The 23,850-nt window shown below is 45.0% G+C and overlaps 1 protein-coding gene across 11 annotated transcripts in view; it reads left to right on the top strand.

Moving 5' to 3' along the window:
• Positions 1–23,850, top strand: part of SLC22A23 (solute carrier family 22 member 23) — a 164,293-nt gene that overhangs the window by 45,357 nt on the left and 95,086 nt on the right. Inside the window, exons 4-5 of one of the 11 annotated variants that reach the window (XM_073224092.1) lie at positions 2,705–2,800; positions 2,879–23,831. The exons of 8 other annotated variants lie outside the window; for them this stretch is intronic. In XM_073224092.1, coding sequence (XP_073080193.1) covers positions 2,705–2,778 — 74 coding nt within the window. In that variant the 3' untranslated portion in view covers positions 2,779–2,800; positions 2,879–23,831. Of the gene's footprint in view, positions 1–2,704; positions 23,832–23,850 lie in introns of those variants that run through there. 2 more of the 11 variants (XM_073224091.1, XM_073224094.1) reach the window with 2 other exon arrangements.

The following is a 23,850-nucleotide window of genomic DNA, read 5'->3' as shown; positions in this document are numbered from 1 at the left end:
CTGTTACAACTACTCAACTCTGCCATTATATCATGAAAGCAGCTATAAATAATATGTAAATGAATAGGTGTGGCTGTGTTCCAAAAAAACTTTATTTCTAGAAACAGATGGTGGGCTGGATTTGACCAGTGAACCATAATATTTCTGCCACTGATATAGTGAATCACTGTCTTTCCATTGACTGCTAGGAAACTTAGCAAGCTTAGAATCTACCTGAGCATATGTGGGTCTGACAAGCTAAACTTTAAATTATCATCTCTCCTACTTTCCTCTGAATTTTCCTACTTTAATTTCTCCTTTGTCCCTTTTTCCTATCTCCATAATGCATTATTTTATTGTATGTATTTGATAAACAGCCTTAAATTTTTTTCTGAAATAAAGCAGAGCATAAATAAATAGTTATGTTGTTTTAGATTGAGATAACAAGTCAAACATCATGACAAACACCATTGCAGGGAAGATTTCCTAGTCTCAACCAGTGGCCTACTGTCAGAGTTAGTACAGTATCAGATACAGTTAAGTTAGAATAAAGCCAAAGGATGCAAAGGATTACTTGGAGTTCACTGAAATAACATATTAAACAGGGAAAATATTTAGGGGGTTGATTGTGAGATGGCAGAAGAGCTAAGTTTAGCAAGGGAGAATCATAAAAAAAGTAAAGTTGTAACAGACAGGATTGGGATAGGATAAGTTATGTACTGGGCTGGGGTAGCTCATTTCTTAGGCAGTCTTGGAGAAGACAGAAGCTGGTGACGAGAAGTTAGGAGATAAACTCCTGGTCAGTAGGGCAGGGTGACTCTGAATTTCCAAATCGGTGTGCTTGCTATACACTAGCAAATAGTATACATGCTTAGTTAATGCTTGGAATGTTGTTTTGCTTCAAAGAAATTATTGATAACCTGGGTCACAGGACCAAAGTATTTCTTGACTCTACAGAGAAGGCTTAAAATGTGGGGCATTGTTTATTTAGAAGATACATTTTTAATGATCCTGATGTTTTCTCCCCCTCCAACCACAACGTTTTTCGTCTCACTTAATGCATCTGCTGGAAAGACCTTTTCTTTCTCAGAAGAGAACTGGATATCATTCTTTTTATAGTCTTGCAGGTGCTTGGTAATGTAACTGGGGAAAGTAATGATTCTTGCAGATTTTGTTTCTTGCCTAGCTTGCCATGAGGGTGGACTCTTAGTTTTGGTAAATGCTGCTGACATGAACATTTTCTGCTTTGTGTGCAAGGCTGCTTAAGGTTTTTTATTAGTTTGGAATTTTTCTAAGGTACCTTCTAGTTAAATATTCTCTCCTTAAACTTTCATCTCCTTCAGGTCATCAAAGGGAAACATGGTTGTGTAATTAGGACATTAAAGAGAGATTATTGGCCTCTTCCCCAGGAGTCCTTACCTGGAAGGAGAGTGCACATTGACAACAGCAGGAGACAGTAGACGACACTGAATGGGCCTGGGAGGGGCTGACGCCTCTGAGGCCTTCATGAGACTCTAGAATAATTCAATACATTTGGGCTACATCAGTGGCCTTATTGTATCCCTTTACCTCTGGTCAAAAAAACAAAAAGTAGAAACTCTTGGCTTAGCCAGGCAAGAGGCAGAGAACTTCTGACTGAGAAAAGAAACAATCAATCCCATAGTTTATGAAAATAAACTCTTATCAAAGACTAAACAAATAGTCACTTTTTAACATAGACAGACATGATTTGTTGTGATATGACTTCTTTTTCCAACCAGGATTCATCACATCACAGCCAGGGAAATAGAGCATTGTTTAAGATAGGTCTTTTTTTTTTAAAAAAAAAAAAAGCCTTTCAAGTTGATTTTGTGACGGATGTAATAAGTCCTGTGAGACAGAAATATCTTTTTAATATAAATACGTTTTTTAGTCTCTTTCCTCATCTGATCTCTGTCCTCTCTCTCCCCACCCATTAGCAACCTCCCTCCAACCCAACTTGAACTAACGAACACTACGTTTTGCTGGCAGGTACCATACCTTATAGTTATAGTGGGTGAACAAACATCCCATTCTTTTTATTTTGTTTTGTTTGGCCTGCCAACAGTGTACAGTTTTCATGGAAAAATTCTCTCAAAGCTTTGTGTTCTTATAATAACCCTCCTTAAACCCAGCCGACCTGAATGATTTGGTAAATTTCACACATCATCAAGGAGTGACCAGAAACGCCACAGGTGACTAAGTCACTAATTACTTTGAAACAGAAGCCAAGTCTTAGCTGGTAAATAGATGAAGAGGGAGCTTGAGTTCGCTCTGGGTGGAGTGACGTTCTGTGTCTCATGCGGCAGTAATGGTTTAGACTCTGACTACAGTGGTTGAGTAATTTCTAATGTGCTGATGTAAGGTGACTTTTTCTTCCTCACTATTGCATATGGTTCTATACTTGGATGTTTTTCTGAACTAATATTCCTTGAAATATATTTCAGTCAACAGGGTCATTAAGCATCGGAGCTGTGCTGCTCATTAAAAAAAAAAAATGACTGAACCAAATGTAGTGAGTTGTGGAACTATGGAATGAATAGAATGGCAATTGCACTGTCAAGAGCAAGTGACTTTAACCATCTTACAGTTCCTTCTGGGAAGCAAATATTTGCCTTGCCTCTGGGTGAAGGGGCGGTTGGTTTCCGTGAACGTGGGCTGGGTTCATAGCGCATCTGTTTCTCTCTCCCGCCTCCCCCACCTGCAGACACCTGGGCCTTCCCCAGAGCAGCAAGCCCTGGAGCCAAGACCCCGTTCTTCTGGTGGGACCGGCTCTACTGACAGGGCTTTTCCCACCAAGGAAGTGAGTCAAAGCTTACCAAAAGCCTTTGACAAACAATTTTTTTTTTTAAAGCTTCAGAAGGATTTTGGTTTTTTTCAGGTTCAAACTGGCATGGCTGAGGAATCAGAAAGATAAGGGTTTCTCCATTGGTCTGTTTCTCCACCAGAAGCACATTAGTAACCCTGCAGACTGACTATGAAAAGCAAAGGAAATGTATCAGCAAAAAAGTAATGAAGCCTTTGCCCTCTGCCACCCTGTGTTCTCTGTGTCACACCTCTGCAGGACATGGAGGATTGAGTGGGAGCAGAAGCTCTGGCTAGCAAGTCACAATAGGAGGGGTGGCACAGCAGCCAGTCAGTGCCATGCTGCCCACTGGTCAGAGACTGGAAGGGGGAGTTGTCTAGCAGGGAACCAGCAAATGCCACCAAGGGCTGTTTCTCAAAGTTGAGAAACCTCTCTATCCCTACTTGCATGTTAGCCAAAACTTGGATTTATGTCAAGACTGTCCTCTGAAAACAAAATGTAAATGTCTATCTGTCTGTAGGACATGTTTACAGGGCATCACTGAGACCCTAAGCCCAGGCCAGCTCTGTCTGGAGGTTAGTGCAGGACAGCATTGTATACATTGCCTGAATGTACAAGTCGGCTTCAGAGCGCATGTTTCTCTGGGTGTTTTAAATTTAGTGAAGAGAGTCCTGTCTCAAAAATCAGAAGAAAAAGCAGCAAACATTAGATATCTGGCATATTAAAATTGGAGTGCTTGGATGCCTCTACAGGAGAGGATGTTATTCAAGCTGTGGGTATTCTTAAGTACTAGATTTTTCCAGACTGGAATTTTAGTGGAGCGTGAGAGCTCAATTTGAAACAAAGCTGTTTACCCATCAAAAAGGGAAGTAGAAAGATCTGGAAATCAAGAGATCTGAACTGTAGTGTGAGCTCCACATGGATTGACTCTGTCTGTCTGTGACAAACTGCTTTATCTCTAAGCTTCTGTCTCCCTCTCAATAAAGTCAGGCCATAGGTTTTCAAACTGTATCTCATTGAACCATGGGATCCCTTCCTGGAACCATTTGTGGGAAAAATGTTTAGAAAAGAAAAACAAATGGATTCTATCTGACAATATTTAATGCTGCTCTAAAAATAAATGACAACAAATACCAAGTGGAAAACCACTGGTCTATGTCATCCCTTCCAGTTTTAGAATTCTATGGCTTTGGAGTTCCAAGCGCAGCCAGTACCATCCATCCTTCAGTGTTCAGGATTTCATAGCTCTGGGGGAGAGGCATGAAACCAGGGGTGCTTGGCCCTGAACTGTGTTGCTCTGTGTCATGCCAGATAAACTCAGCTTCAGAAAGCTCATAAGTTTTGATTTTTGGTGACCCTCATGACAACACAGGCAAACATTTGAGGGCTTACTAGGTGCCAGGGGAACACGATCGCTAACTTGAGTACTTACTGGGCGCTGTCAGGTGCTGAGCACACGAAGAAGGCAGACTCACCTTCCTGGCCTCCAGGACACTCCGAGTTTAGTGACTAAAGACTCCAGGACAGGCCCTGGTTGGACTGAGAGTGTCAGAAAGCAACCCCTGAGCCACTGCATTTTGCAGGGTTAGGGAGAGTAGGGATTTGCTATTTGCAGTGGGTGCTCAGAGGCCAAAGGAGCCTAGTACATCTGGGTACTGTGGGTGACTAGGGGCCAGAGGAGTCTAGTGTCTGAATTCTGAATAGCAAAGCCTGGGAAGGGGTTTGGGACAATGTACAAAGAGTCTGTCCTCCATGACCTTAGGATAGTGCCAGGCTACTGAAGGGTCTCATGCTAAAAGGCAAACCTTTAGGTACATGCTGGGGGGGACCACTCAGGCTGTGGCAGTGGAGAACAGACCAAGGTGAAAGGCTGTAGGAGATTTTACAGAAGTGGAATCCACAGCCTACATGATTGAAGATTGGGGAAAAGGAAGAAGGAAGGGGCGGGTTACCAGCTCGAGCTCCTGGGTAGATTTCCCTCCGAATGGTTGTATTCCATATCCTACAGACTTTGAAGCTACTGGCCACTCCCTTCCTCTGACAGGTTTGGTGGGCAAAGATGACCCCTTCAGTTTCAGATCTGAGTTGGTGGTGCCTTAAGGGAATCTGAGGGCTTGATTTAGCAGGTGATGTAGAAGTTCAGGAGCAAGGTCCATGTTCCTCAGCATAATGGTAGCAGATAAAGGCTTTGGAATAGCCGAGATCACCCAGAGACTGTGTACGAGAAATAAATGGCTAGAGGGGAAGAACCGGTTGGGGGAGATGGCAGGGAACAGCCTGAGGGGTCAGTCCAAATCGGCTGATAACCGAGGAGCTGAGGAAGGGGCCTGAGATGGTGTCAGATGATGTGAGATGAGGTTTGAGGATTGAAAAATGACCTGTGGATGTGGCAATGATTGCCCAGTATGTCAGAGGTAAGTGGACAAAAGCGACTGTAATTCAATTCGGTGATTAAACTATTTCAAGCTTAGGTTTTAATTCATGTATTCCCCACAGGAGTATTCTTATCCTTTTGTCAAGTCTATTTTAAAAAGAAAATAACTTTTTTTTATTGTGGTAAAATGTATGTAACAAAGTTTACCATTTCAACCATTTTAAAGTGCACAGTTGAGCAGCTTAAGTAATCCACATTGTTGTGCAAGAAAATAACTTTTTGACATGGTTAATGTTCATTAATTGGGTAGAAAACACTGAATTGGAACACAAATTGGTAATGACTGTTTTTACCTGAAGTCACCTGAAACACTATCTAAACATGTCTCAATAAGAAGGAGCTCCAAACTCCAGCTGATTTGGAGATGCAGTTGTGTTCTCCATGTGACATTATGTTGCTCACACTGAAGGTGGTATCGGAAGACTTGCTGTGCACCCCACACTCTTATCAACACGCGTGCGTGCATGTGCACGGTCACATGTCAGCAGTTGGAAAGATCCTGGAAACGATCCCAACGGTGTAAGCCAGGCCCCACTACTCCGCCGTGTGATCTTGGGCAAGGTACTTCTCTCTAAATTGGTTTTCTCCCCTGTGCAAAGATTGAGAGGATGAATGTGATCACCATCAATAAACCATGAAGATCAGAGAAATGATGGTGGGCATGTGTGTTTGCACAAGTACTTCTGTCCCCATGGCAGCCACCATGCTGCCAAAAGCAGGAATTGCACTGAGAAAACCAGTGCTTTCCTCTTCTAGTAAGCCTTCTCGAGCACCGAGAACTTAGCTAAACAGAACTTTGCACTGGGGCTGGCTACTGGCTTAGGGTCATCTAAGACAGTGACAGATATGGGGTAAGAATCTGCTTCCTAATCGTTTCTCCAGTGACCAGCTTAATAAATTACCTCTCCTATAACATCCATTCAGAGCTCCAGAGACTGGATTTTCAAAGTCCTAACCACCTCAGGGTGGGAAAAGAATACACTGAAGGAAAAACTCTTCCTGGACCAAAACACCCACAGGGGCCCTGGCTCTCCTGTCGGACAGCAGGACTGCATATCCGTCCCACCCAGACTACTCCATTAACTGTTGAGAGAAGTCACTAAATAACCAGGTAGTCATTTTCAACATTTATCTTACACGTATTTGGAAAAGCTCTCCCTTCCATTTCCCTGTTTAGTCAACCCCTGTTTTATAAATGTGTCTATATACATTTTGTCTCTGTTTTTAAATGTTAACTGAGGAAACTTGCCCACTGTCCTTTAACACAGCCTCCTGTGGCCCTGTGTATGCCGTGCTCTGCTGTGAAGCATCACTGGCTTTCCTTCATGTCAGGACGAAGACAGTCCTGGTGGCCTGACCTGTGGGAAACCATCTGTTCCCAGGACGGGCAGCGTGAGGATGAGCGTTACTTTGAAGTAGCTCAAGGCTTGTTTTCTGTCGTATTTCCCAATGACTCTTCGGAAGGGAAAGCTGTTCAGGAATTGCCTTCCATTCACTGGTCCGAGACCATGTAAGGCCTGGCAAGTTTGGGGGAAATGATGTTTGGCGCCTTGTTTTGTTTGCCGTGTTGTGCCCTCCGAGGAAGGTCCCCCAGCGTGCGCAGCCCCCAGTGTGCAGGCCTCAGGAAGCACGTGAGTGAGGGCGAGCCGGGATGTCCTGTGAACATTGCCTGGATGCAGAGACCCAGCAGGCCTTTTTCCCTGGAGTCCACCAAACTTCATGGCAGGCGCGAGGGCCTGGCCTCTGCTATATCTGCAGCTCCTGCTGGTGACCCCTCTGGGTGTTTTAACAGCTCTGACCACTACCTTGATAGAAACCCACCTCCGGGAGTCTGAGGGGCCAGGGAAGGGCTACAGCCGGTCCGGGATGCTCCAGGATGAGACCTCTATTCTCAGGGGTGGCACTGCCAGGTGATCAAGTGCGGCAGCTCAGAGGCCCCCATGTGGACTTCCTTCCGAGTCTGCCATGTGGAATAGAGACCAGAAGAGTATGGGTCTCTAACCGGGGGCTGCTGTTTCCCTGCATTTCACCTTTGGTAGGGCCTTTGATGGTTCTTGTAGAAAAGTGTGCTTTGTGTCCAACCGGACTTGGCTCTGCGCATCTACTTTGAAAGCTGAAAGGTGTTTGTGTCTCCTCTAACCTGTGCCTTTTGAAAGCACCTCTGCTTCATATTTGCTTTGTGTGGGGTTCCGAGAAAGGGCTCAGAACTCCCTCCAAACCACTGTCAGGGTGGGGGCGGGACAGGAATTTAGTTCTAGCCCAGCACCTGAGCCAAGTCAGTTTTACATAAGAAAGGACTTTTGCGAGTTGCAGTGCGACTTGGAATTTCTGCTTCTTCCCTAACATCTTTTTAATTTGTCCAGTTGGCATTGCTGTCCATATGGGTAAGGCCCCAGGAAACTGCTGGGTCACAAGGGGCTCCAGAGATGGAGTAGAATGTGAGGATAAATACAACTTATCCTTGTGGATAGTGTTTACTGGCTCCTTTGTGCTGGAGTGGGGCGTGTGCCTGTTCTTACTGTCCTCTGCTGGGAGGCCGCTGGCCTTTCATCTCTGATCATTTGCTCACTGTTTAGCTGGCATCAGTGCTTGAAGCGTGATTTTGTCTGGTGTCTTGTTATATTACTCTCTTGCCCAGATCAGTAGGTAGACAGACAGACAGACAGATAGGCAGCTGTCTCACTTCTTTCCCTGTAGAAGGAATCCCAGACAGCTCTGCTGTGAAGGGTTAAACGGAAGAGCTCCGGAGACCCTTGTGTGGACACTTCCCTTCTGTGAGCTGCAGCCTGTGGGCCGGGCCCTGGGCCGTGTGCCTGTGGGTGGTGCCGTGCAGCTGAGGACTATTTTGATGTTAAGGAGGACTGAAGAAGTCATGGTGGTAGTTGTTTGATAACAAGAGTAAGGTATTTGAGCACTTTCTAAGTTCAGTACTTTGCCGAGTTTCATTCATATGCACACACACAGCACACACACACATATATATATTTATATTTCATACTAACTATACAAGTAGATCTGCTAATAGTCCCATTTTACAGAGAACTGAGACCTCCAATGTCTACTTCACTAGTGGGACCTTTGAGCAAGAACTAACATGTATTGGACTTTACAGTGCACCCACCTTGATGCTGTGCTGAATGCAATATAAGTATTTCATTTAATCCACCCTATAATCCTATTACCATCCCTGTTTTACGTATGGAAACCTGAGGTGTCCCCATCCACATACCAAGAACAGAGGAGCCAACCCTGGAAGTCGGGCCTGCAGGGTGCCAGCACCCTTGTGCATAACTGGAATGGCCCTCTTTCTCATTGACTTAAAATGTTATTGTATTATTAAATGTGTATGAATTATCCCATAAGGAATTTGCATTAATTCTTATAACTTCTAAATAACTATAGGACCAAAATGTTAACAACATCCAATTCCAAAACCAATACAATTCAAATTAATAGTGGTTCTTTAATGTGACTGTTGATGTTTTTTCCTGAAAATGGAATCACCCATTCACCCTTGTTGGGTTAAACAGCAGAAAGAGAGCTTCAGATTCAATTTCACATTTAATCTATTTTAGAATGTGGACTTGAAAAATTCCCGTGCACCTGATGAGTTCTGCTGCTTGAAATAGCGCCGACAATTTTAGGGCTTCACTAACACAGAACGCCCGAACCTCATCTTCCGCCATGGCTCAGGGCCTGCCTCAGTCACTCACTTTAATAGGACGCGTCTTGAGAGCTCTGCCAACCTGTCTACTGCTCTTGAAGATAAAGTTAGATTTGTGGCATTATTAAAATACTAATTAAATAGGTATGCAATCCATTTTTGACTAGAATTGAGATGAGAAACCTTCATTACAACCAGTTTCCTATGCTCTTCTGCTAATGAAGTTGGCCTTTGCAGAGACAATGGGCACAGCCCCTGTATGCCCAGCCTGATGCCAGCCTCGGTGGAGGTCATCATACCTGTGCCTGATGGTACAGGTTGTGACTCGGTTATCCTGCTGCTCTTTGTGAGCCACTGTGACACCTGCATTTGTGCAGCCATCATGGTGACGTTTGGCTTTGGTGAGTGTAAATCTAGGTGCAAACATGGGTTCTAGAGTTTGGTCCACACTGGTCACAGGCAGCCCATCCACACCATCCGGGTTATGCTTCTGTTAATATAGAGTCAGCTTCTCATTGAAATAAGAACATAAAATTTAAAAATTCTAGTAGACTGCCGAGAGCACACCCGGAGCTGGCCCCGGCCCTCCCACCCCCATCGGGACCAGTGCCTTGGAGTCTGGCCCCAGTGTGTGAGCCACTCTCCATGTCCTCATCCCTGTCCGTACTTCATACTGGACTGTTGACTGGCTTGGACCTGCTCCACACTCCTCATCCCTGTCACGTGGGCTCTTCAGCTTTGTGCCCCAACATCCTGAAGATGAGTCACCTTCCCAAGGCTTCATCCCCTCACAAATTGGAGCCCAGTCAGCAAGATGTCACCTCCCCACTGGGACTCACCAGGCGGGAACTGTGCAAAAGTGCAGCAGAGGAGGGGCTGGGAAGGGCCCCAGACGGCTTAGGCCACAGAGGAACGGACTTGCCGGATGAGCTGTTCGGACCTCACGCTAGGCGGCGGAGAGTCATCGCTCCTTGGAGAAGTGATGTACTCCGTTTTGTGTTTTGGGGAGACGACTCAGGGGGTTACGGCTTTCCATCCCGTGGGCTGCCAGGAAGCAGTAACAGTTTGCACAGTTGGACAAGTTTGACCTGATACTTTCCTCTTTCATGCAGAAAGCGCCCCTGGTGAACAAATTCAAATTATTATTTCCCCATAAATGAAATTTACCAAAACCATTCCTCCTCTTGGCAGTCTGTCGCTGTGAAGGTGGTCTTCTCAGGAATCTTCTTCCAGCTTCCTCATGTTCACGTGGGCTTCTTGAGTCCCATGCATATCCAGCCCCCAACCACATGTAAGGATCCGTGTTAGAACTTGGATGCATGCTTGAAGTGGTCAAGGTATTCTCGGATGCATGAATCTTGTTCTTTAAAATGACTTAATTGAGTTTCAGGGTGCACCACCCAGTGAGTCCCAAGCCGAAGTCCCAGGATATCACAGTTCCCAAAGCCCATTTTTTCCTTTGTGATCATTCCCTGAAAACACAGTGATGGTCTCTGACCTGTTCCCCATGGTTGCTTGATCTTTCTCCATTCCCTTTGTGGGCTCATGGTGGTTCTTATTTCATGCTCTCTTCAGGGGATAATTGCTCTTTGCTGTTTTCCCAAGCCCTTCTTTTTGGCACTTTTCCTTTCTGCCTTGTGACAGGAGAAACCACTGCCTGCCCAGACGGCCCTGCCACTCCTTCTGTGGCTTTGGTGGCCGTGTTGGGGGAGGAGAGTGGACGGAGGGACAGGCTGTGGCACGAGCATCGCTCTTGTCTCCAGCCTCCTTTGAAGGATGATAAGTCAACTTGAGTAAAAGAGCAGCTGCAAATCTTAGAATAACTGCCTTCTGAAGTCATGCTGACCTCTGAACTCTTCAAATATTTACAATGACTGTGAATACCTTATAAACATGAATTGAAGAATTTGGGCAGATGAATAGAAGTAATGGTTGTTACATGTCTACGTTATAAAAAATGAACAAATGGGAAAACTCATGCTTTTATTTTCTCTCTCACACATAATCCTACAAGACAAGGCAAACCAATCGCAATAAATTAGTTCTAAAGAGCTTTAAACCAGAGTTTACTGGGAGAACTTGCTGTGGCGATGAAAACGTTCTATCTACACTGACCATGTTTATAACTGCCAGTCACTATCGAGCATTCAGATGTGACTAGAGTGGGACTGAATCTGTCATTTTAGTTAACTTAATGAACTCAGTTTAAGTAACCACAGGTGGCTAGCAGCTAGTATACTGGTCAGCTCTGCCAGAAATATGGCATTAAATCATCTCGTATGATTTATATCACCAGCTCTGACCTTCCTACCAAGTTCCACACTAACGCACCAGCAGCCTAGTGGATTCCACTTGGATGGCCAATAGGTGTTTCAAGCTCAGTGTGGCCCAATGACTATCCTCATTGCCCCCCTGCCCTCAGAGCTCGTTCACCCTGATCCTTCCAATCTCATTAAATAGAACCACCATCCATGCAGCTGCTCAAACCAAAATGTTTGACAAAAATGTTCTTCCTCTCTCTCTCTCCCTTGATCAGCAGGTCCTCTCAGCTCTTCCTCCAGATTATGTTCTGAGTCCCTCAATTTCTCTCCACCTCCACTGCAACCCCCTGAGGCAAACAAAGCCTTTCATTTCTTGCCTGGATAAACACAATAGCTTCCTGTTCCGTCTTTCTACTTCCTGTCCAAATTCTACAACTAACCCTTTACTTACACCCAGGGTGATTTTATGCATCACGAATCAGACCTTATACTCACCTATTCCACACCCATCATATTAGTGACAGCTTCACCCTTAAAGCCTGAACAGCACACTGACAGGGCTTTAAACAAAGTTGAAGTTTTTTTCTACCATCAACATAGTCAGTCCAGGACTGACATGGAGAGTGTCGTGACACTGGGGGCCCAGCCCCTTCTTGTCAGGCTAATCCAGCCATTATGTCCATATTCCAGCGTGCAGAGAGGTGGAAAGGAGGAGGAGGGGACATGCCTCCCCATTAAGATCACTTCTCAAAGCAGTAGGTACCACTTCTTTCATCCCATTGGCTGGAACTTTGTAACCTGCCCACACCTAATCACAAGCGTGGCTGGGGAGTATCATCTTGTTTTGTGCAGCGTTGAGCCTTTTGGAAGAAGGAGAGCATAGGTATTGGGGGATGACTAGTGGTCTTTGCCACACCCTCTAACACTTCCATTGTGCAATCCAAGCTCCTCGATGTGGCCTGTGAGGGCCTATGTGGTCAACCCTGCTGACCTTGTACCACACACTGACCTCTCCATTCTGTACATGCTAAGCTCTCATTTGCTCTCCAGGTCATTTGTACCAGCTTTTCCCTGCCTGGAACACTCTGTCCCTGACCTCTGCAGGCCTGGCCGTGTCTTGTCACTATTATTCTGTTGATGTGACATCTTAAAGCTTTCTCAGACCACCCATCTAGTCATCACCCAAATAATTCCTTTAGTATCACCTGTTTTTTGAAGCATTTACCACTCCCTAAAAATATATTTATTTATTTGCACCTCCATGCATGCCAACCCACCCTTGCTCTGGAGTAAACTCCATGGAAGTAGACCGTATCATTCATGTTCTCCACTGTATCTTCAAGACCTAGATTTGTCCCTGGCACAAAATGGGCATCTGCATGTGAGCTGGATGATGAATGAATTCATGGAATGTGATGAAAATCTGCACAGTAGTATTACAGAATGGAGGTATACCTGATTGTAGCACATTAAAGCTGGGAGGGCTGGAGTTCTTAGGCCAGTGCCCACATATGAAAGATGAGGAAAAGAACAACTGAACTGATGTTGTCATTTAGGTGGTTAAGAATAGTAGAGATAATTTGCTGAGATTTCTCATGAAAGCTTCTGAACTGGACGGATTTGGACTAGATACCAAGAGTTGCTTGGATTCAAAACTGAGCTCAACTATATACTACAATTACTGATTAATTAATTGGTAGCAGTCAGAATTAGCTCTCAGTGACTTGATGAGGACATTTGTGTGCAAATAATGTTTTGATGAGCAGAAAATGAGGGGATGGTCATAATGAGTGATGAGGTAGGGTCACCATCTTCCCTTCCTTACTGCTGTTAGTTGATTCCCCCATGAGTCTTGGCTAATATGACTCCGTGTAGCACCATGGCAGGGGCAAGGAACTAATCCTGTATCCTCTGTATATAACACAGTGTGTGCCCAGGAGACATTTAATGAAAACTTTTGAGGATTGAGTAATGCATCACTGAGAGATGGAAAAAGTCTCATCAGGGGGTTTTGGTAAGTTTGAGAAGCTTTTCATTATTGTATAGAGTCAGGGTGGCATTTCTCTATGTTCCATCCATGGAATTCACCAAATGTGTTCCAGAAACAGAAACAGCACCAACAATATGTATTCTGGCTTATTTATACTTGCGTGTGAGGCTTTTAGGCAGGACTCCAGCTTCAGTGTTGGGTCCTTGGCTCTAATTTCATCCAGCTAATGGTTTGACAGATAGTTAAGCCCACAGGACTTGCAACTAACATTTAGAGAAAAAACAAAGCAGAGTTCCATAAACTCTGTATCCTCACTGAGGTCCAGGCATGCGTACCAGACTCAGGAATGCCGAGGGGCCAGCATGGGGTACATGCCAGTCCTCCAATTTCTGTCAGATTGAAATGAGAAACAGACTCATAGTGAAATGGAGCCAAAGTGACCACAGAGGATGCATCTCAGCCCAGGTCATTTCTTAGAAGATACTTAAACCTGCAGGTGAGCACTAAGTATACCTCAGAACCCTGGCCCCCTAGAACACTAGGTTCACTCCGGGCCCCAAGGGCTTGTCCTTGTGGGAGAGCCTGGGTGGACAAGGGCCACTGCAGACAGGGATAGAATTCGTGGCCTGCACACATGGATGTGCACGAGGACTTGACTGGGCTTTGGGCTTGTAGGAAAAGGAGGAGGCACATAGACTCAGGATGTGCCTTCCTCTGACTTGTGGAGGGGCGATCTTTGAAAATCTGATTAGCCTGCTCTGTGATTTGAGGCCAGTTACTTGAGATGACTGAATATATGTACATTTCCAGGCAAGCATGCATCTTTCCTCTGAACCTTTCTTCTTTAGTGTCACTGGATATGAGGTTCAGTTTAGGCCAGGAGGTTGTGACATGGCCCCATTCCCTTATGCCTGACTGTGGCTCACAGCTGGCGGCTGTGCCACTTAAGCCAGCAGACAGCTGGCAGCCACTGGCTTGGTAATGCCCTGCCAGGAGAGGTCTGTTTCTTCCAAAGCTGGGCTTTTTTTGAAATGCAAGATTGTGGTGTCATTTTCATATATTAAGCTGCCTTTTGACTGGCTGAGTATTGTTTTCTGAGGACAAGAGATACCAAGTTTGCAGAGTTAACACAAAAGGCAAACAAAACAATTGGGGCACATCTTTGAGGCTGGTTCCAGCAAGGCAGTTTCCACTAACAGGTATGGTGTTATGCTGGGCAGTTCTAAGCAGCTGGCAACAACTTGAAATGCAAATATCAGCAGCCTTTCACCTTCTGCCAGGTTGGCATGGGTTGATTCTGATGCTTTCACAAGTCAGGAAGGACAACATTTTCCTGCATGAGCCCCAGGCCAGATAACAGATAACCGTGCATTAACTCCATCATCCTGATGAGTTTAGACCTTCATGAGGTTGAAGGAAGAAGTGACTGCAGGAAAACAGCCTGAAAAGGTAGAGATGTGGGGCAGCAGAAAGGAAAGATGTCAGAGAGCTCTGTCCCTATGAATCTGACAACTCTAGGGACTTCAAATAAGCGGAGTCATCCAGTATTTGTCCTTTGTGGCTGGCTTAGTTCACTGAGTGTAGTATCCTCAAGGTTCATCCATGTTGTAGCATACATTAGAACTTCCTTTTTAAGTCTAAGTAATATTCTACTACATGTATGTACAGTTGGCCCTTAAGTAACCCAGGGTTTATGGGCACCAACCCCATTCCTGGAGGCAAAAATCCTTATATAGCTTTTGACCCCCCAACAACATAACTACTAATAGCCTACTGTTGGCGAGAAGTCTTACTGATACACAGTTGATTAACACATATTTTGTATGTTGTATATGTTATATATCATATCCTTAACAATAAAGTAAGCTAGAGAAAAGAAAGTATGTTTTTTTTTTCAAATTGTCACACATTTCCAAAAATATTCTCTAACATATTTATGGAAAAAAAATCTGTGTGTAAGAGGAGCCATGCAGTTCCAGCCCGGGTTGTTCAAGGGTCAAGTGTACTACATTTTGTTTAGCCATTCATCCACTGATGACCATTTGGGTGGCTTCCACCTTTTGGCTTTTGTGAGAAATGCAGCCCTGAACATGGGTATACAAATCTCTCTTTGACACCCTGCTTTCAATTCTTTGGATATATACCCAGGAGTGTCGGATCCTACGGACTCCCTTCCTTCATGTGTAAAACAGACGGCTTGGCCCTTGAAGCCTGCTCTGAGCTCTGCAGCCGTCTGCAGCAATGCTTGGCGGGGCTACTGAGGAACCCGGGCCCTCAGAGCCCCCAGCCCGTGGGGAGGGCTGTTGCCCGGCAGTGCCAGGCTCCTCTGTGGCACTAAGAACAAAGCTGTCTTAGAAGAACTGTGAGCCTCCCACGGCTGCTTTATTTCAAGCCCCTCCCCCAACCTTCCAAACAACCAAACTTCTGAGGAGGAATAAGGAACGACGAGTTACACGTGCCCACTTAGAGAGTTCATAGACGCTGGCTTTGTGGTCCTGTGGAACAAGGGGGTTTTCTTTCTCCTTCTCTCCTCTCAGCTCTGAGGCGGCCTGCCTTCTGGCGGTGCTGGCTTGGCTGCTCCCCCACCAGCATCCCGTTCTGCGCCCCCTCCTCACCCTTCCTCTGGTCTGACTCCACACTCCCAGTGTCGTGCTTTCCGTCCCTCAGTGACATCGATGCCATATTTCTAATTAATGTCGAGCTGGGTCACTCAGTAAATCCATCTTCCAAGGTAATTAAAGACCTAGGAGAAGTGTGGAAAGATCTGATTTTTTTTTTAAGCCTATTGAAATCTCTTCTTCGTGTCCAGCAGGGACCAATGTTTAATGGGGAATTTGAGAGCCAAGTCATTTGGAGTGCGATGCATTTCATTTGGCAGCATCCTGCTTGGATTCGGAGCTGGGACACTTGTTGCATATCTTGGCAGCCTAATGGATTATTCTGTGGACGGTCTTTAGGGAAGATGGGCTGAACGGAAAGCAGGTGACCGAATCTACCCTCACAACATCTCGGTGCTAACGCAGCTGTCCATCCTGCAACAAAGTGTTCCCTGAGGACTGGTTTGTTTTGAGGACAGGGGCTTCGCTTTTCCTGTGGGCCCGTGGCAGCCACGTGTGTCGAGTACCATCACTAGGTGGATGGTGATGTTTGACTGGCCAAGCACTCGCTGCAACCTCAGAGGACGTCCCCCGGAACCCTCAGACTTCTAAGGGAGTCCTGATGAATAGGTCCAACAGTGAGAGACGAGTCTAGTCTGTATTAAACTCACCAGTTGTGTGGTTCAGGGTTTGGGAGCTTTTTGTTTTGTTATGGTAAAATATACATGACATAAAATTTACCATTTTAACCATTTTTAAGTGTACAGTTCAGTGGCATCAGCATGGGGTGCAGCCAGCCCCACCATCTGTGCCAGAACATTTTTCATCTTCCCAAACTGAAACTCTGTCCCCATTAAACCCTGACTCTCCGTCTGCCTCTCCCCCAGCCCTTGCAACCCCCATTCTACTTTCTGGATCTATAAATTTTCCTACTTTAGGGACCTCATATCAGAGGAATCAAACAAAATTTTGAGCTTTTGTGTCTGGCTTTATTCACTGAGCATAATGTCCTCATGGTTCAGCCATGTTGTAGCCTGTGTAAGAATTTCCTTCCTTATATAGGTTCGTCTATATATATGAACATATATGCATGTTTATCCTGCATTTATTGGTGGATGCCTGAGTTGCTTCCAACTTTTGGCTGTTGGGAATAATGCTGCTGTGTACATGGGTGGGCAAGTATCTTGTTTGAGACCTGCTTTCCATTCTTTTAGGTGTATACTCTGAGTGGAGTTGCTAGATCATACTGTTTTGAGGACATGATATCACTATATTCTTTGGAGATTATCTTTGAAGATGTCTAAGTGCAAACATTAATAAATAAAAGTTGATGTCAACATATTTCAAAGAGAAGTAACAGGATGCAAAATATGTGGTCATTATTTAGTAATTAAGGCATAAATTTGAACTAGGTGGTGTGATGATAAACCCAGGAGGCAGTGCCATTTGTATGCTCCGTTTCTTTGTAGCAGTGTATATATTCAAGTTTAGTCTTGCCACTAAAGAAATGTGTTTTTTAACTGCTTTCCTACTGATACGATTTAAAAGCATTTATGGCATTCATAGTTTTCACTTCCTATACTTTTAATGAACTAAGAAGCATTTTTAGATAGAATGCTTATTTAAAATGAGTCTAATAGATTAAAATCTATTACTGTAAAGTTGACATGGTAGGAGATTCTTTGTTTTAGGGAAAGAACATCTGCTTTGCAAAGATTCATCCTGGGATGTCATTATAATGGTAAGCTCGACTAGTGCAACAATGTCTAATTCAGTATACCAAAAACTGACACAAAGCTTTCGCGTTCCTACTCCCAGCAGTCTAGAGTCAATATGCATATGCTCTGTAATGAAGGACCCCATAATATTGGCCTGACACCTTCTGGGTTTTGTTTATAGTAGTGGTATGCATTATTGCTGCTCACACACAAGATCTGGCATTGTTTTCAACCCAGGAGAAATCCGAGAGGATTTTAGGATAGCAAACTGATGTTGCCACAGCAAGAAGAATCCTTTTAAAAGACAACTCCAATCATGTCTCTACACTCCCTGGCTTCAGTCTTTCGACAGTGCACCTTGCTTGGGAATAAAGTACACATTTTTCATTGTAATTTTTAAGGCTCCAGTGTAGACCCAGAGGACCCTCTGCCCTGCTTGCCCTGCTGTCCACCTCACTTGCTGACTTCAATTCCTTGAAAGCTTTGCAATATGTTACATTTCTGGACTTTTGCACAGGCTGTTCTTTGCTAGAATACTCTTTAGTGACCCTATCTCAGAGTGAAGTGTGCTCAGCAGGTCCTCAAGTGATATATGTGCCCTGTTGTCCAGCGACATCCTCCTGACCCTCACACCCGAGTCAGCGGCCCCTCCTCTGGGCGCCCACAGTACTCTTTACTGCCTTTGTGACAGAATCACAGCGTTCATCACATTGATTCTACTTGCAAGTTTTAGTTTGATTAAATATTGAGTAGATATAAAAATACTAATAAAGTGTATGTCAGATATAAAGAATTTCGACAGCATGAACAACTGCGTCCTCCCCACCCAGTTTTAGAGGAAGAATCTGATCATTACTGTGTGCCTGCCCCAGCCATCCTTGCCCTCCCTGTAACCATGAGCCTGGCTTTTTATGATCCCTTCCCCTGCTCTTTAGAATTTTACCTCATCTGTTAGGAGTCCAGAAACAACATGTCATTTAGTTTTGCCTGTTTTTGAATTTTGAGTAATTTGAACTGAATAGCGTGTGTTCTGTGTGTTTCTCCCACTCAGCATTATTCCTGAGATGCATTTGTGTTGGCCTTTATAGCTATAACTCATTCGTCTCCCTGCTGTGTAAATATATCACCCTTATTTGGCCTGTAATTGCTTGTTGACATATCTCTGTTCCCCCCTCTTTCCCTTGTGCCCCAATACCCAAATTTAAACTCCCAAATGACAGAGATTGAGTTTATTTTGCTCATTGTTATGTCCTAGTGTGTAAGAAATTATTTATTAAATGAAACGTGTGCCCTTTTAGAGTCCACCTGCGAGTGGCGATCAGCAACAATACCATTCTTGTCTGAATGCTCTTTCCCCCCAGCACATTCCCCTGCCACCGTTCTCTAGACCAGGGCTCGGCAACCTTTTTTCATAAAGGACCAGATGGTAATATTTCAGGCCTTGCAGGCCATATGGTTTGTCTCATAGCTACTCAAACTCCGTCATTATAGTGTGAAAGCAGCCATAGATATACATAAACAAATGGGTGTTCCAATAAAACTTTGTTTACAAAAAAAGGCATTGGGCTGAATTTGGCGCATAGACTATAGTTTGCCAACTTCTGCTTTAAAAGACTTTGCAGGTTAGAAGGGAGGGCAGTACTGCTACTGGGTCAAAGAGGAGAAGGCTTGATCACACCTCCGGGTGTGAGCCAGGGGAACCTCCCAGTCTAGGACAGACAAGGACACACAGAGTGGGTATGTGACCCCTTGTAAGGCCATAGGCAAAATAAAATGGCTCTAGTCAAGGAGGAAATGTAGCAATTTTCAGATGAGGACTGAAGTGCATCTTAAAGGTCAACGTGTGTGTATATAGACAGTGTTACAAAGCCATGAACAAAACTGCTACTGTAATATTTGAGTTGTAGGCTGGGACTGAGTTTGGTATCCATGTCACTGTCTTTCATCCCAACCCTTTCTTCTCTGGCATCTGTGGCTTTAGCCTGGCTGGTTCCACATACAGAGTACCAAGAGTTGGTGTCTCAACTTAAGTCAAGCACACAGGCTATATTCTGTTAGAGAAAACACTGACTTATCCTCGAATGAGCAGAGAGGCTTCTTTGAAGAGTCCTAGCTACAAGGCAGGAAATGACGTTGATGGAGTCATCTTCCTTGGGTTAAAGGGCACCCTCTTGTATTTGTGATATCAGGGCAAACCAGGCAGGTAGTCGCAGTGAAAGAATGTGGGCTCAGGTATATCTGAATCCTGGGTCAGTCTTGGGCTTCTCACTATTTAAGTGGAGATATATATACCTACCTCAGAGGCTTCTTGTGAGGAATGTGATTTGCTCACTGTGGTAGCAAATTAGTTTGAAAGAAGTATGGCTGAAGGGAGATCAAGATGGTGAGGTTAAGAAAGAAAAATAGGAACAACAAATAGTAATGCTCATTGACACAGCCAGGCGTTGCTCTAGCTCCTCACTCCTCATTTTGTCCTCATGCTGACCCCCTTTTACAGACGGTAAATGAAACAGAGTGGGTAGATCACTGGGCCAGAGTTGCTTGGCTAGTAAGTGGTAGGCACAGGACTGATCCACGCATGTGTGGCTGGAGAGTCCCCACTCTTCACCATGACACTGCTTCTTGCCATGTTGGGACCAATGCTTCAAGTTTGGCTGTTGGTGTATTGTTACTGGGGAGTGGTCCTGACACCCCTCACCAGTGAGGTGACTTGGTCTGCCCCGTTCTGTACTCCTGTTGTTGATCATACTCAACCTATGGGAGAATAGGCAAAAGCTGCCCTAGTCAAAGGTCCCTGAAAAAATCTCAGGGTGCAGAGTTGAAGAGAGCCAAGGCTGCACCGCGCTGCAGGGGCTGTGGGCAGCTGCCAGGCAGACATTGCCAAGCCAACCCAAGATGCTGTGTCTCAGTGCCTCACAGAGACAGCCAAGGCAAGAGATTTCAGGCAGTCCCAGTGATGACTCTAGGGCTCTGGTGATGGCCTAGAGCCATCAGCCATCTCTCTAAGGATGCAAAGCGTCCTGGAAACTGTATCGGTGTCTTCACATATGATGTGTACTTGAAGCATTTTTGAAGAATCAACCCCACATACCAAAGTGTGGAAGTTGTTGGTGTCTTTTGCATTGGCTCCCCTTGAAGTTGGGTGGTCCATGTGTTCCGGCCAATGAGCTGTGAGCAGGATTGTCATGCCGCTGCTGGCCTGGAACATTTCCTTACCACTGAGAGACCCTCTGGGCCTCCAGCACGTCAACCGGCAATATTCCAGATGGTAGCTACTCTTTCACCCCGTATCCTGAGTAACAATGCTAAGCAGAGCCCTTTGAAAACTCTCAGTGGGCGTGTAGCATGAGCAAGAAATAAACTTGAAGTTTTAAGCCTCTGAAATTAAGAATTGTTTGTTATTGCAGCATGACAAAGCCCATGACTAATACACAAACCCACTGCTGTTTTCTGTCCTGCAAACAGCTTGTTTGTACAATTGTTTTGACTTGATGTGAGTTAAGACTAGCATGAAAGAATGCTACTGTTGACTTCAGGGGTACAAGAAGTTCCAAAGGCAGAGTCCATTTCCATAGGACTTTGTACGTATTAATAGTGTGTGTGTGTATATCTATAGTGTATATATATATATATAGCCAAATCTACCAAAATGGCTGGTTTCAAGATAATGTCAAGAAATGTTTGTTTCATTGGCAGGCCATTGTTAAAGGGCTCGAATATATATAAATACATCCAAATTAGTTACTCTCTTAAATACTCTTCTTCTCGACTCCTTATTATTGTGGTTTGAAAGAGTCCTTTATAGGTAGAACTTCTACTAACATCTTACACAACTATATCAGATATTGCAGGATAGGCTGTGTAGGTGTTGCATTCAACAATATAATTTCTCTTTGTCCAAACTGATTCCCATCCATTTGCAACTTCTAAACATTTCTAAAACATGCTCAACTTGTTGAGTCTGGGTAAACTGTTCACCCCACTGGCCCTACAGAGTTAGTGTATTGTTCACATATCAAGTACTACTCCAGCCCACACCTGTTTTTTTCTATTAATTGTATCTTTAATAGTTATTATTTGGTATTTCTGTACCTTTCACCCTCTCTCTTCATTATCGGTAATCATGTTCTTCATATTTTTCTCTTTATCTTGCTCACATGCAGGCATACACACACACACACACATATACACACACTCATACACACACTTATTCTCTCTCTTTCTAAAGATTTGGGTTGATCCTCTTCTAAGATCCTTGACACTGGGGAAATGTCTGGACATTACTCATCATCTCTAGTGAACAAAACTGCAGGAGTTCCTTTGAATGGCTTCTGCTGGGATTGAGGAAGTTTGTGGAGAAGTGACCAGTAATCCGAGCCCACCACATGACTTGTTTGAATTGTATAAGTTTCTGCCTTAAGAACATATTCCAGGGGTTTAGGTTTTCAACTTGTGTTCAAGATGATATGGAGAAAGGATAAATGGCAACATTTCAACCCCATAAGGTGTGTTTGCCTTTCTCTTTCAGATAAGCTAAAATTTCCCGAATCAAGTAGAAACAGTGTTCATCCTCCCCTCCCCACTGCTGGCCCTACAAGTATAGTATCTTGAATTTGCTGCATGGTGTTCTCTAGTTCACTGACAGTGTCCTCTAGCATGAAATATAAATTCCATCTTTGACAATGAGAAGCAATCCCCTAAATTTTCTCAGGGAACATTTGGTGATTCTTAAAGCTTATAGATGGTCATTAAAAGGTGGGCCTTTCCCTTAGAGAGCTTCTAATCTAATATGTGGTGAGACTTTTACAAAGAAGAAAGCATATTTGAGGGAGAAAACACGTAAGCCTCTTTAGTAGTAAGTGTGTTTTTAATTTCTGCTCAAGTCTACACTCCGCATTGGAGAATGGAACTTGTCTTAGAAACTGCTCAGGTATAGGGGAGAATCTCCAGGGAGCTCATTAAGGAAATCAGACTTACATCATGGAGAAAACAGAGCAGATGGGCGCAGGCTGGCAAGGAGGCCAGGACCAGGCTGTCCTAGAAAGACAAGTTTGCCTGAGGTCTTTGTGGCCAGACCACAGTTCAGCCCATCTTTCCTGTTAAAATGGATGCTGTCAGAGGTTAAGAGATCAGACATAAGGTGTCTGACCCAGAGGCAGAACTCAAACCCCTGCATAACAGTCTGATGTCTCTCAGGTAGTGAAGGGAATGCATAGCTGTCAGGAGTATACAGAAAGGACCAGAAGTGATGGCTTTTCAAGGGAAATTGGTGCCTATTGCCTTAGTAACAATAACAGCAATGGCCACTTTGTAAAAAGCTTTGTAAAGGCCCCTCAAGTCTTGCAGGAGTAAGTGCTGATGGGTGGGCTAAGGTTTCCATGGCCTTTCAGGCTTTAACCGGGAGAACCGCCCAGGTTCTCACTGCCTGTGCTTGATGGACTTCCGGCCATAATGACCTCTGGCCTCACAGCCCACCCTCCTGGAGGTAGGCCCAGCTGGAGGGGCTCCTGGGGTGGTTGGTAATGAATGTGGAATGTTAAAGGGGGAGGTGTGTGCACGTACGAATTAGTCACACATGTGTCTGGTCTGTGCGTGGTGGCCAGTTTCCAGGTAAACAGATTCCATAGTGATGTCGCCCAGCACCTCACACATGCCAGACATTCTTACACATGTGTCCTGGTCCATGGTGAGACCTCTCCCAGCAGCATCCTGGGCAAACCATGCATGTCGTGTTGTCGTAGTGGCCGCTAGGCCCTGGGCAGGGCTTGATGCGTTCGAGAGCATCCCTTCTCTGGAGGAGGTTAAGACCCTCACGAGAGGTGTAAATATCTCCTTCCCAGGCAACTGCCCTGGTTCCCTGAGGTCCTGCCTGGGGTGTCTCCATAGTCCCCTGACCCATCTCCCAGTCCCGGCCCCCTGCTGTCCCAGGACTGCTCTGGGCTGCTCTGTCTTTCTAGAACATGGCATGGGTCACTCTGATTTTGTAGCTCTGCACACTTACCCACCTCAGCACACACAGGGGGGAGAGCACCGTCCACCTTCTGGGTGGTTGCATGGCTGCCCTGGAGGCAGCCAGCATGGAAACCTGCCCTCCTGTAGCTTGCAGACTGGAGAGAGGGAATGTCTGTCCCGTCCCACTGCAGCTCAGGCACAGCCCAGGGAGCTGGGAGGCTTCCTGGAGGTGGCGGTCTGAGCAGCCAGGGCTCTTTCCTCTGTCTTTCCATTGTCCTCTTCCCAGTCCTCTTTATCCCACACCTGACCCTCGTCTCCATGTCTTCATTTGTACCTTCCTTCTGAAGTGCCCTTCCTCCCATCTGCATTTCCAAATTCTACCAGTTTCTCATTGGGCCAAATCAAAAGGCTCTTTCCCTTTCTTTTTTTCA

This window comes from Manis javanica, chromosome 16 (assembly GCF_040802235.1).
Source record: "Manis javanica isolate MJ-LG chromosome 16, MJ_LKY, whole genome shotgun sequence".
NCBI classification, from domain to species: domain Eukaryota; kingdom Metazoa; phylum Chordata; class Mammalia; order Pholidota; family Manidae; genus Manis; species Manis javanica.
Note: the sequence above shows the minus strand (reverse complement) of the source record. Positions and strands in the feature narration are given on the sequence as shown.